General features: G+C 43.4%; 1 protein-coding gene across 2 annotated transcripts in view; it reads right to left on the bottom strand.

Annotated features, from left to right (window-relative positions):
- Positions 1–13,281, bottom strand: part of LOC121003173 (CMP-N-acetylneuraminate-beta-galactosamide-alpha-2,3-sialyltransferase 2-like) — a 74,785-nt gene that overhangs the window by 36,947 nt on the left and 24,557 nt on the right. For both annotated transcript variants that reach the window (XM_040434804.1, XM_040434805.1), the window contains one exon: positions 90–820. In XM_040434804.1, coding sequence (XP_040290738.1) covers positions 90–380 — 291 coding nt within the window. In that variant the 5' untranslated portion in view covers positions 381–820. The remainder of the gene's footprint in view (positions 1–89; positions 821–13,281) is intronic.

Raw genomic sequence — 13,281 nt, 5'->3', positions numbered from 1 at the left:
CTGCTCTACACATACCATGTTTTGCCCGGAGTGTAGCATTCATGTACATAATATTAATCATATGTAAAACCGTGTTCAGTTCTACTCACCAGCCACCATTTGAGAACATGGTCGGGTAGGACCTGATCCTTTCTTACTAATAAAGGCTCAATAGATCCATTGAAATGTTGCTCAAACCATGGAGTCCTTAAAGGCTTTGGCTTGCACAGTCCACACATGCATACATTTTTATCAAATTCATCCACAGGATTCACAGGATTTGTGTAGTCTGGGCAGAAATAGATGAAAAAGATCAAGACGGCAACTGCACAGAGCAGCGGTGGAATCCACATGGTCCGTCTTTTGTGCGAAAATCGGTACTGCCAGCGAATACAGTGCATTGTAGCAGCAGGAATAGTCCTCCTTTATGATTCCGGGAAGTTTTTAAAATCTTTCCCCTCTTGTATTTTACTCATGAATAGGCTGAGATGTGCCAACGATGACTTTGGCTCCTGATGGACTTAATACTTTGAAAAATATCTAATGTGCCTCGTAAAGTAGAATGAACATTATGCAAGAGCTTGATGGCTGAACAATCCATAACACTGAGAAAATGGGGACTTATTCCTTATATCCACTATATGGATCACAGAAAACTGAGGTCAGCTGAAAAAAAAAAAAAATCATTCCATGGAGGGATCAGCAGATCATGTGTCGTCATACAGGCTTCAATTGTAATTTCTATAGTGGAGTTTGTGGCACTTTAGTGGAAAATAATTTTTAAGTCCTGAATTTAAAGCCTTCATATCTTTAGGTGGAAGTTGTTATTTCCTTGGGACGTCTGAAAAATAACCCAGACCTAATATTTAGAAGGTTGTAATCATGGAAATGAAGACACATGGGAATATTATGAAAGCAAGCAGGCTGATCATTCAGCTGCTCCATTCTGAAACATCAAGCATTCCTTCGAAATACACAATTACATAGGAGAACGAAAGAACGAATAATATAGACAATGATATAGAATCAGCAGAGAGACCAAAGACACACCTAGCCTACACCTAGACTTTTTTTTAGCAGTTTTGAGTTTAAAGGGGTTTTCCAAGAGTGGCTGAACCACGGTGGGGTGCATACTTACCTGGACCCCACCAATGGGTTTCAGCTCCATTGTTCCCGACCATCTTCTGCAGCTCTGCGATGCTCTGGCATCAACATAATGTTGACATGTGACTGCTGCAGCTTTAACGCCCCCCGAGTGTATGCTAATATAACTTCATCTATGCATTTATTCTAAGTCTTCCACATTATGCATTTCCTATTTCTATGCAACTGTATAGGTTCATGTAATGTACCTGGTTCACCAGTAGGTGGCAGCAAGCATGGCAGAGCTACAGTTAGAGAGAATGGAACCCTTCTTTCCATTCTGTCCCTCTCTCTAAGGAAGGGTGGAGACTAGTTAGAGGTCAGTCCTAGCTTACCACAAGCTAGGTGAAGATGTGTAGGGCTACGTCTCTTCGGGACGTACCCAAGCCCAAACCAAGCCAGCCAGAGCAGGCTAAGCTCAGCTGTACATGGAGGCAGAAGCTTAGAGCCTCAGAAGCCAGGAAGAAAGTTCCCTGCTATAACTTAAGAGACAGACTACAGAAGGAAAGTGCAGCATACAGCAAAAGCTGAGTTATATAGCCAGCCTGTCAGTACAGCAGAGCCAGAGAGCAACAGATGTAGCAGAGACGAGTTTGCCTGCCAGTTTTAATGCTAAAGCCTGCTGGGACCAAGACAATGTTTGAATACTGTTTCTAATGAACGTTTATTGAAGTAAAGATGCTGTTCAACTATATACAAGGTCAGGACTCAATAATTTCTTCAAATCCCTTAATTATTCACCCTATTTGTCTGCTTCGGAGCCAACGCCTGGGATCCAGTCGTATCCAGGTAGGAGCACCATGATACACTCAACATAAAGTTATAGGCCACCCTATACCACTCAGCCATTCCTACAACTGAGTACCCCTGTTGGGACCTGGAAGGCGGCCCGTTGCACAGCCAATCACTGAATGCAGCAGTGACCCATCACCCATGCGGGTCAGTGATTGGCTGGATCAGTCATGTGGGATACATCAAAAGGATGTTGATGCCAGAGCCTCACAGAGCTGCAGAGCAGACTTCGGATCCATGTTTTAAAATAGCTTTAAAGTTTACAAATCGATAGCCGAAGTTATTCACCGAAGTCTCATGAGACTTCAGTGATAATTTACTTTGCCTCACCGGAGATGGAGATCGGAGATGGGTCTCTGTACAGTATTAAAATAAAGCTTGGAGCAAATTGACTTCGGATCTAGGATCGGAAGCTTGATTCGCTCAACGCTAATGGCGTTGCATGATGGAAATCATAGAGGTGCACGAGGCTTGTACTGTTTCTATCATACTGAGCTTTTTAATTATGCCCTGCTCTCTCCTTCAGAATCTGTATGTGTACAGGTATTCTCACCTACACAAGCGTATGAACATAGGAACTCTACAGCTCCATACTAAAGGAGTTGTGTGTCACTGCGACCGAGCCCCCAAAACTGAGTGATGGAACACCCAGTGATCCGCTTAGTTTTTAGGAAACCATTTTGATAAAAAAAGAATTGTAAAAGGAATGCCATCGTGAAAAGTGACCTGGAATTCTAGCCATTTACTGCGTCCTTCCCCGACTCCACAAAAGGGAGAATAGATAGTTTTCTGGTGTCACACAGTGTGGGAGGACAGAGCCGTGTAACGTTCTGCATTCCTGGCATCCTGTTATTAAACACAATGGTGCTAGTCAGCGGAACAGTTTAGAAATTTTCGACATCGTAGCTCTACCACTTATAGGACACTTACCAAGGGAAAAAAGTGGTCCAGTTTATAGAAAATAAATCGTAGTCATTTCTCATGCTTGTCTGTTTATTATAGGGCGATTGAACAGATGTAGTGGATTAGCCTGTCAGTAAACTACTCATTGGTATGCTCATGAATTAGGTGCAAAAGTGTCATGGAAAAGGTGTATATTAGATTAAAAATGTCATATTAGTTAAAAACTTGCATATTTCATAAAAAGTCTATTATATAGATAGTATATTAGATATTAAAAAAAAGTCACAGCCATATACATAAGTTTATGTTGTGAAAAGGAGCACGTGTACACGCCGATGCGACTATTTTAACAAAATGGTTTTAAGGCCCAACACAAAGCAGATGTTCACACAGAGTAAATACTGCACGGTTCCATCATGACATCTGCATGTGTTTCATTGTGGGTTGTGGTACTCCATTAACCAGAGATTTCTCTCCGTGCATTGCAATGAATGAAATCTAATCTGACAGAACGCGCTGCTGCATGTAACTCCGACTGCGCGTCTGAAAGCTGCAGTGCCGCGCGGATTATTCATGAAGGCAGCGGTACTTCTTACTGCTGGTTAATGACTGAGACATTTTAGGCAAAGCACATGATCATTAATGAACCTCAGTCGGTTACCACTTCTTTTAACAATAAGAGTGCTGCCACCCTTCATGGCTGTGCTGTGTTTTTGGTGCAGCAAAAAAATAAAAATAAAATGCGATATTTACAACAACATACCTGCGTTAAAAATACAGTTACGTTCATGTAATTTAAAGGGACACTGACAGGCCCTATAAACATATTTAGTTATTCCTATGCAGTCATAGATCTATTAAAGTGTATTCCAATGATATAAGAGTACCCCCGTCTGCATTGTAAACCATGTAAAAACAACTTTATATTGATCTGTCAATCACATTTCTTTATGCCCAAGGGGCGTTTTTTCACATTTCTTTATGCCCAAGGGGCGTTTTTTCACATTTCTTTATGCCCAAGGGGCGTTTTTTCTCCTACCTTCGTGCCCAGCCGCGCCTCAACTGTCGCTTCCTAGCGCCGCCCAGCTCATTATTATTCACTGCGCTGATCCTGTCAGTTGCCGCGCATGCCCGATAGATACTTATGGGCATCGGCCTCAATCGGACCATCTGCGCATGCACCGGCACCCTGGCACCCTCCCAAGCCTGTAATTGAATCCAGATACCGGAGGGGATAACGGGAGAACGGAGCGGCGCCCGGGGATAATAGTAAGTGCAGTGAGATCCCCGGGCGCCGCTCTCCATGTCTGTATACTTAGTTCACATTGTCATAATCAGTGAAAGGTCCTCTTTAAAACTTGAAACCGAACTCAGCTTCGGCTCCGAGGTACTAGTTGGAACCGGAGTTCGGTTTCAAGTTTTAAAGTGGTTTTCCACTTTAAAAATCAACTACCGAAGTCATTCAACAAAGTCATGCGCAACTAATGCTGTACAGAGACGGATCTCCGTACAGTATTATTCCGTAGCATCTGAAGCTCCGCCACTACCAAAAACTCCTGTGCAACAAAATATTGTCAAATGGGCATTAAAAAGGGTCACAAAAAGAGGCCTTGTGACTATTTTAAGCCAAAAGGTGGTGTGAAAATGTTTAGAAATGGCCCCCGTTATGCATTTGCGATCAACTGGGGTTCACAAAGTGTGAGCAGGTCAATGTTCATAATGTAGGCTGGAGCTACACCAAGGGTTTGTTCACACCAATCCATTTTTCTCACGTGTTTCCATATTATTATATTTTTTTAAGCAGGACGATAAAAATGGTTACCAAAATCTTTTGCCTTCCTTAGGATGGGCAGTGCAGGATGATAGGTTGAGTTACATGGAGGTAGCGTAGCTTTTGTGACACAGCAACGTGCAGTACTGCAGGTGATTTAGCTTATCCTTGTATAATGAAATACACTGATATGGGCTGTGGATATATTTTATTGTGCCATATTGATTATGTGGTCTTTTCAGCTGACAGGTGGAGAGTTTCTGCTGACTGTATATGAACGTAAATGGAATAGTTGGCAGGCACAGCAAGTCTAAGAGACGTCTGGAAGGAGTCTCCGGGGTTTAATTCAACTGCAGTACAGCTGCAAATCTTTACAGCATTATGGTATCCAGTGCTGAAAAAAATTAATTAAATACCTCATCATCTATCTAAAGTTGCCCATAGAAGTAAAGATGATTTTTAATACTTGAAATTGTTCCAATTGCAGAAGAATAATATAAAATTTACAGAACATCGCATAAGTAGAATAAAGATCAGGCAGTCAGGAGGTTGACGCTCCTTCACCACCGAAGAGATGGGCCCTGGTGACCAACTCCTATTGCAACGTGCGGATACCGCTGGACCCCAGGCTTTGGCTCCGACGCAATAAATAGGGGGAATAATTGAGGGATTTGAAAGAATAACTTGAGTCCAGACCTTGAGATGAAGTTCAATGGCAGCTTTACTTGAATAAACGTTCTCCAAAACGGTTTACAGGCTTTGTCTTGGTTCCAAGCAGGCTTTAGCATGAAACTGGATCTGAGAAAAAGGGGAATATAGGGGGGCTCTCCCTCTGGTTGGGGATGGCAAGGTGCTCCAAACTGATGTCGCACTCTATTCACCTAAAGTATAATAGTCAAAAGGAAATGAGTGGGCACTCTTATATATGGATTCACATTTATTATATAGATGCATATGTCAAGGTAACTGGAGATACAAATATGGAATATATATAGTATATAGAGGATGTCTGTGAAAATATCTTCAGATATAATAGAACAAATATAAAAAGTATAACAAGGCAAATAGTTATGTATAAAATTAGCAGCACTGCGGATATTCAAAAAATATTACAAAAAATAATAATATATATATCTGTTTAAAAACTTATAAAATAGCTACTGGAATGCAGGTCCTGAGATCCAAGCGGAGTTCAATCCAAATTATTGCAATTGTGTCAAAAAGAGAAATATATCAAGTTCAAACTGTGACCTATAAATAAAAAATCTGGATTTTTTATTTATAGGTCACAGTTTGAACTTGATATATTTCTCTTTTTGACACAATTGCAATAATTTGTGTATATGTTGACTTATTCACCTGTTTTTGCCCGAGATTGGATTGAATCCTGCTTGGATCTCAGGACCTGCATTCCAGTAGCTATTTTATAAGTTTTTAAACCGATATATATATTATTATTTTTTGAATATCCGCAGTGCTGCTAATTTTATACATAACTATTTGCCTTGTTATACTTTTTATCTATATAATAAATTAATTTAGTGATGCCATACTGAGTCTATGTGAATCCATATATAAGAGTGCCCACTCATTTCCTTTTGACTATTTAGCATATAACTGGCAGGCAAATTCAACTCTGCTATATCTCTGTTTCTCTCTGACTCTACTGTACTGACAGGCTGGCTGTATAACTCAGCTTCTCCTGTATGCTGCACTTATTCTCTGTAGTCTGACTCTAGGTTATGCCAGGGAACTTTCCTCCTGGCTCCTGAGGCTTCAAGCTTCGGCCTCCATGGCCAGCAGAGCTTAAGATGCTCTGGCTGCCATGGGCACTTCCAGCAGAGATGTGCCCCTGCACACCTTTCCCCTAGCAGGGGGTAAGCTATAACTAACTAGAACTGGTCCCCACCCTTCCTTCAGGAAGTAGGACTAGCCCACTTCTCTCTAGAGTGGGGTTAGAATGGAATGGAATGCTCCATTCTACCTAAGTCCAGCTCGGCCATGTTTGCTGCCGCCTGCTGGTGAACCAATCAAAGCAAAGAAAAAAAAAAAAAAAAAGTGGAGACAGCATGTCCAAGGTGGAAGTTTAATCCCGATGAACCAGGCACATTACATTTAAAAGAGTTACATAACAATATTATAGATGCACATTGTGGTGAACCTTGAACAGAATACATAGATGACATTGTATTAGCCCAATAAAAACTGTAGCAGGGTGCAGGAGTGGTAACACTACTCTGGGGTGTTACATTATCTCCACCACCATCCTCATAAATAAAAAAAAAGTGAGAATATGAGACTCCTCTGGCCGAGGCTTGTCTCCTGGTAGAAGGGGTGGACTGGGAACTTAAAGTGGCCCTGAAACACTGGCGTAACTATAGGGGTCACAGTTGTGACCGGGTCCCTAAGCCAGGGGGGCCCAGAGCAGTGCATCTGATAAAGGGAATACTAGTGAGCGCTTCCATAATGGAAGCACTCACTAGTCTGCATGCAGGAGGAGGGGGAGAGAAACGCTGTGAGCACTGTACAGTACTTACCCCTTCTCCTGCTTGCTCTTCTCAGGGCCCGCGCTTCTGTGTCCTGGCTGCCTGCAGCGTCAGGATATACAGAGCACACTCTGAACTGACGCTGCAGGAGGTCAGCTGACTGCAGCGCTGACCCTGAGAAGAGAAGACAGCCAGGACAGGGATAGTGGCGGCAGGAGAGGTAAGTTACTTTATTATTTTACAGTCTGATCTGAAGGTCTAATGGGGGTGTGGAGGTCTGACTGGGGGGGGGGCATGGGGCTCTGGAGAGGTCCGATACGGGGCTTTGGAGAGGTCCGATAAGGGGCTCTGGAGAGGTCTAATGGGGATCTGGAGGTCTAGTAGGGTCAAATATGTGGGTCTGGAGGTCTGAAGATCCGAATGGGGGGGTCTGGAGAGGTCCAATTGGGGGTCTGGAGGTCTAATGGGGGTCTAGAGGTCTGATATGTGGGTCTGGAGGTCTAATGGGGGTCTTATATGAGGTTTAAAACTGGGGTCTTATATGGGGTCTGACAGAGGTCTAAAGGAGGTTTGGTCTGAGATGGGGATCTCATTTAGGGTTTTATATGGGGGTCTGATCTGAATGGAAGGGGGGATTTTTTTGTACTAGCGCACCATATAAAGGGGTGTCTGTTTGTTAAACTCTGAAGAGACAAAGCACGGCTGAAAGAAGTCACCATGGTGGTCTGGTCTAACAGGAGAATAAGAGGAAAGAGAATATCTTCATCAGAGAGGAGATGCCACTGGATGTAAGAGGTACATATGTGGGTCTGTATTACCCTATATGTTCTGTAGCGCTGTATGTAATGTTTTCCAAGTATGTCTTTAAAGGGGTAGTCCACTTTTTTTGTTTTGTTTGAGCGCTGCCTTCTCTGCTCTGTTTACCTGCTCATCACTGCAAATGCTATGGTGAGCAGTTGAACAGAGAAAGCAGCTCTCATATGAGCGCTGCCCTCTCTTCAAACAGCTGATCGTTGGGGGTGCCGGAGGACCCCAGCCAATCTGATATTGATGACCTATTATGAGGTCTACTTGTCCCAGTAGTTAAAAAAAAAAAAAAAAAAGGAAGAAGGACAACCCCTTTAACAGTAGGACTGGAGGTAAGGGGTTAGGTTGAGAATTTGGAATGGGGGGGGGGTCAATATTTGCCTCAGGCAGTGGAAAAGCTAGGTGCACCAATGCAGAGTAAAGGGGGGGCCAAGCTGAACTCTTGCACCAGGGCCCATGAGCCTTTAGCTACGACCCGGCCCTGGAAAACTACCTAGAAGTGGCCCATGTCATAGGCGTGTCCAAATTGACAGAAGGCAGGGCAATACAAGTAGGCAGGGACAACAGAAGTAGACACCACCAGCAATACAGAAGTGTAGTACAAAATACTGTCCCAGTAGACCAAATACCACAGTGCAGCATTTGCAGGACAGTGATACACTTGAATTCAGGAGGGCACTTGCGGCTGCTGGCCAGGTACATAAGTACATAATGCTCCCAGCATTAATTAATGCTAAGAGTATTAAATTGCTATGTACCTTGCCAGCAGCACTGAGGAGGGCCAGGGCGGCCCCCACCGGGAAATTATCTTGTAGGAGTACGGTCTATGGCCAATCTTTCCCAGCCTGATAGGACAAACAATTGGCCATGTTGAAATCCAACATCCCAGTCTTCGTTACCCTCTAAATATCTGCTGCCCATGGTCAGTGGGGAGAGCTCCATGCATTATATTTTTGGTGGTATCTACTGACAAACTAACGAATAAAAAAATATTACGTGGAGGTCAATCAGGTCCTCCAGAGTGGCAGCATCTCGACTCATTGTGGAGGGTCTCGGGCAGAGGGCACTGCTTCTATGATGTCCATTGGCCCGAAAAGAGCATATAGAAAGGGGTTGATTTTATGAGGTCAATTGATGGATTTTTTGCAGATGGCGCAGGCGGATTTTGCAGCGGATTTTAGGCCATTTCCGCAGAGGAGCATACATCTGGTAATGGAGTGTGATAGAGTTAGAGCATGTCTTTTGCTCAGTTACTTTAATGCAATTTATATATTCCCAGAGGAATTCAGGAGCTAAAGCCAAGAGATAAAATTAGCTCTCACCATTCTGTAAAATCCCAAGACAATTCACCTGTTTGTGAGCAAGCTGCCTATATTATAAGGCGTACATTTCTGAGATGCATCAGTCTCTAGTTTCAGTTCAGTTTTTCAATAGCCGAAAGTCCCCTAAAAATATAAATGTTGTTTTCTCACCTCTAAGTCTTATAACTAGAAGCCACAGTTCTCTAAAATAGCTGAGTAAATAGCAGCTGTACATCCTGTGGCTGCAGGAACAGCTATTACCACCTCTATCCCTAAATTGTAAAAAGTCATGAACGTAAACTGCAGTCTATTTAGACAGCTAAGCTCCCCAAATATAGGACAGTCCGTCTTCCTGCAAAAAGCACCTGGCTCATAGTGGATGACAGCCAAACCACTGGGGTTTACAAGCCCTGGAAAAATAGCAACCCACAGAGGAGTGTGGGAACTGAAAAAAGAAAGCTAATTTAAAAACAAATGCAATCTACAGCTTGGAAACGTGCGTTGGCTTCTGGGCATTGATAAATACGTGCACAGCTGTCAAGGTTACGATTGCAAGTTACCTTTTTGGTAAAAGGTTTTTCAGGTGAATTGGATGTCCACAACCACAAGGACATCCAAGACTTCACATAGATGAAATACATCTAAAAATAATAATTGCATGTGTCCAACATCCAAACCCAGCAATTATTAACATCTCTTGAGACCATTGGCGTCATGCAGGACGTGACCTCCCCGACTCACAGGGGCGGCCACATCCTGGACTGGATTCTGACATCCGGGGTGGAGATACAGGTCTAATCCATACATGATCTGGTGTGGACTGATCATAAAAATATACTTTTTAATCAAACTATCCCCCCTTTAAAAAAAGCTCCCCATTTTCCAGTGAGAGATAAGACTCTCACCCAAAAATAAATTAGAAAATTCTTAATTTGGAGGAATTTGGCAACAGCTTTAAGGAGAATCTGAATATGGATTTATTCCGCTCCATAGAATCCACGGAAGCAAAGCTAATAGCTTTTAATGATTACATAGAGGCTACACTAAACACCTTAGCACCTATGAAACATAAACAGCAACCTCGTCCGCCTAATAAAAACCCGCCTTGGTTCACTGCTGAATTAAGAGAGGATCAAAAGACTACCAGAGCCCTTGAAAGGGTCTGGAGAAAAAATCCCATAGAAGACACCAAAATTAAATACAAAATAAGAATGAGAAAGTATAATATTAAAAATACCAAAAGAACATACTACTCAAATAAAGTAGGCAATGCGGCTAACAACTCCAGAGAACTTTTCAAAGTGGCTAAAGAACTAGCCAATCCTAGATGTAAGATTGCAACGACGGAGCACTCTCAAGCACTGTGCCAGCAAATGGCCGACTACTTTGCTGAAAAAATTCAGAAACTTAGGGACAATATCCCAACAGTTCATAGGACGGACGAGACACTTTCTTCTTCATTTTCAACCTTACCCTATTACTTCACAGAATTTCAGCCCATCTCTGAGGAGAGAACGATTGAAATCATTGGAGCTCTTAGATCCTCCTCCTCGCCTCTCGACCCATGCCCGGCGTCCGTGGTGAAGTCCGCCGCGGTTGCAATGGCACCATACATTCGAGACATTATAAATAGTTCCTTTTCCAGCGGTCAGGTGCCGGCTATTCTGAAGCAGGCAGTGGTAACACTAAGAAACCGGCGCTATTTGTGACCGATCTGAGTAACCTTAGACCGATTTCGGGACTGCCGTTCGTTGCAAAGATAGGCGAGAGGGAGGTTATTGCACAACTGCAGGGATATCTGGAGGCCAATCACATTCTTGACGACTTCCAGTCGGGATTCCGACCCGGAAGGGGTACTGAGACCGCTCTGGTCAATGTTCAGGATGATCTACTGATGGCATTAGACCAGAACGACTCCATGGTCCTAGTCCTTCTGGACCTATCATCCGCTTTTGACACTATTGACCATCAAGTGTTATTGAACTGGTTGAAAGTGGTAGCCGTTTTAGATGGAAAGACCTTGGCATGGATGGTCTCATTTCTCCAGGACAGGGTACAACGAGTGAAGCTGGGGGTATTTCACTCAACCGATCTCTCACTGTCCTGTGAAGTACCACAAGGCTCGGCACTATCCCCAGTCTTGTTCAACATCTATCTGAGACCATTGGCCGACATCATCAGGAGCCACAATCTTCAGTTTCATGTTTATGCGGATGATACACAACTGTACTTTAGGCTTGCCAAAGGAACAGTTGATCAAGTCGATCTGGCCGGATGTCTTTTGGAGATCGATCACTGGATGAGTGCCAATTATCTAAAGCTTAATGGCACCAAAACTGAATGTATTACATTCAGTGACCAGAAAATTACACCCTCAGCACCCCAATGGCCATTGTCTTTTGGACCTGTCCCTGAGACAGCCACCCAGGTCAGGGACTTGGGAGTGGTCTTGGACTCCAGATTAACCCTGGCCCCTCAGATAAATCAGGTGGTTAGTACCCGCCACTACCAGCTGAAACTTCTGGGGAGGATTTTAAAATACATTGAATCCCCGCTCAGGAAAGCCTTGGTCGGAGCAGCGATCAGCAGTCGGTTGGACTATTGTAATGCCTTGTACATGGGACTCCCTAAGAAGAACTTGCATAGACTTCAACTTGTGCAGAATGCCGCAGCAAGGCTCCTAACGGGTGTTGCCCGCCGAGAGCATATCACTCCCTCTCTTAATGCCTTGCACTGGCTCCCCGTCCAACAACGGGTGATGTTCAAGATTGGATGCTTCATGCATAGGGTATTCCATGGTGTGGGGCCCTTGTACCTGCGACGTAAATTCACCAGGTACGCCCCGTTGAGGACATTGAGGTCTAGTAACTCTGCGAATTTTAACATCCCGCAAGTTAACAAGATCAGACGTGGAGGTAGATTCTTTTTGGCTCAAGGGGCCAGATTTTGGAACCACCTACCTCTGGCCCTGAAAATGATTCCCAGTCTTCAATCATTCAGACGTGCACTGAAAACCTTACTTTTCAAACAGGCGTTTGATCTTCCTATATAACACTTATTTGGTTTATATAATTTTGGGGGTTTTCTTAAATCTTAGTCTATAAATTCACGGTTGGTAATGTTCTTTTATTTTAAAGATACTTTTTCCCCACGTTTATTAAATTGTTTTCTTCACATTCTCTGGATCTCGTCCGAACCCTTTGAACCTTGAGATCCCCCTACCTTCCTCCCCTTTTTCTTGACTCTCCATTTGATAAGTGCTAGGAAATTGGTCTCTGGAATAGGTGCCTTATTCTTTAGGCCTTTGTGGCCCATGGCAAAGTGTCATGCCTTCTTTTTTTTCCTCCCTGTTGAATTAGTCTGCTAAGCGCATCGTGGCCCGAAGGGTAAGACTGCGTGTACACAAGACTATACATCATCATCATGAATAATAAATGAATAATAAATATGATATTCAATCAATAATTTGTTCTGGTTGGCACAGAAAGTCTAACAAAATGGATTATGGTCACTGTAGATCAACAACCTTCAGTCCACCGATTCGTTCACCATGTACCAGTTCTCGCTTGTAAACTTATGTCATTGACAGGGATCAAGTCTGCTGCTGCAGGCAAAGACAGGCTGCAACAGGGACATGTCCCCCAGGCGGCACATGACACTGACATGCTGCTTGGGGGGGACACCAGACAGTGGCGGAAGTTTACAAGCAGGAATCTGTATAGGACAAACACCGTAGAGGACCGATGGGCAGTGTTGGATTTTTTGCGACTCGCACGGCAATCCCATTAATTTCTATGCTAAGTATGCTTCCCTCCACAGTTCTGCCGGGGAAAGAGGAAGATTGAAAAACTGTCAGGGTTCATGCACACAAGCGTATTTTCTTTCCATGTTTGTTCAGGGAAGTTACTCTGTGTGCATTCCGTATGTCCGTTCTGCAAAAAAAATAGAACATGTCCTATTATTGTCCGCATTACGAACAAGGATAGTACTGTTCTATTAGGGGCCAGCTGTTCTGTTCCGCAAAATACGTAATGCACACGAACATCATCCGTATTTTTTGCGGATCCGTTTTTTGCGTACCACAAAATACATACGATCG

Source organism: Bufo bufo, chromosome 6 (assembly GCF_905171765.1).
Source record: "Bufo bufo chromosome 6, aBufBuf1.1, whole genome shotgun sequence".
Classification (NCBI taxonomy): domain Eukaryota; kingdom Metazoa; phylum Chordata; class Amphibia; order Anura; family Bufonidae; genus Bufo; species Bufo bufo.
This window is presented reverse-complemented; position numbering and strand designations above follow the sequence as displayed.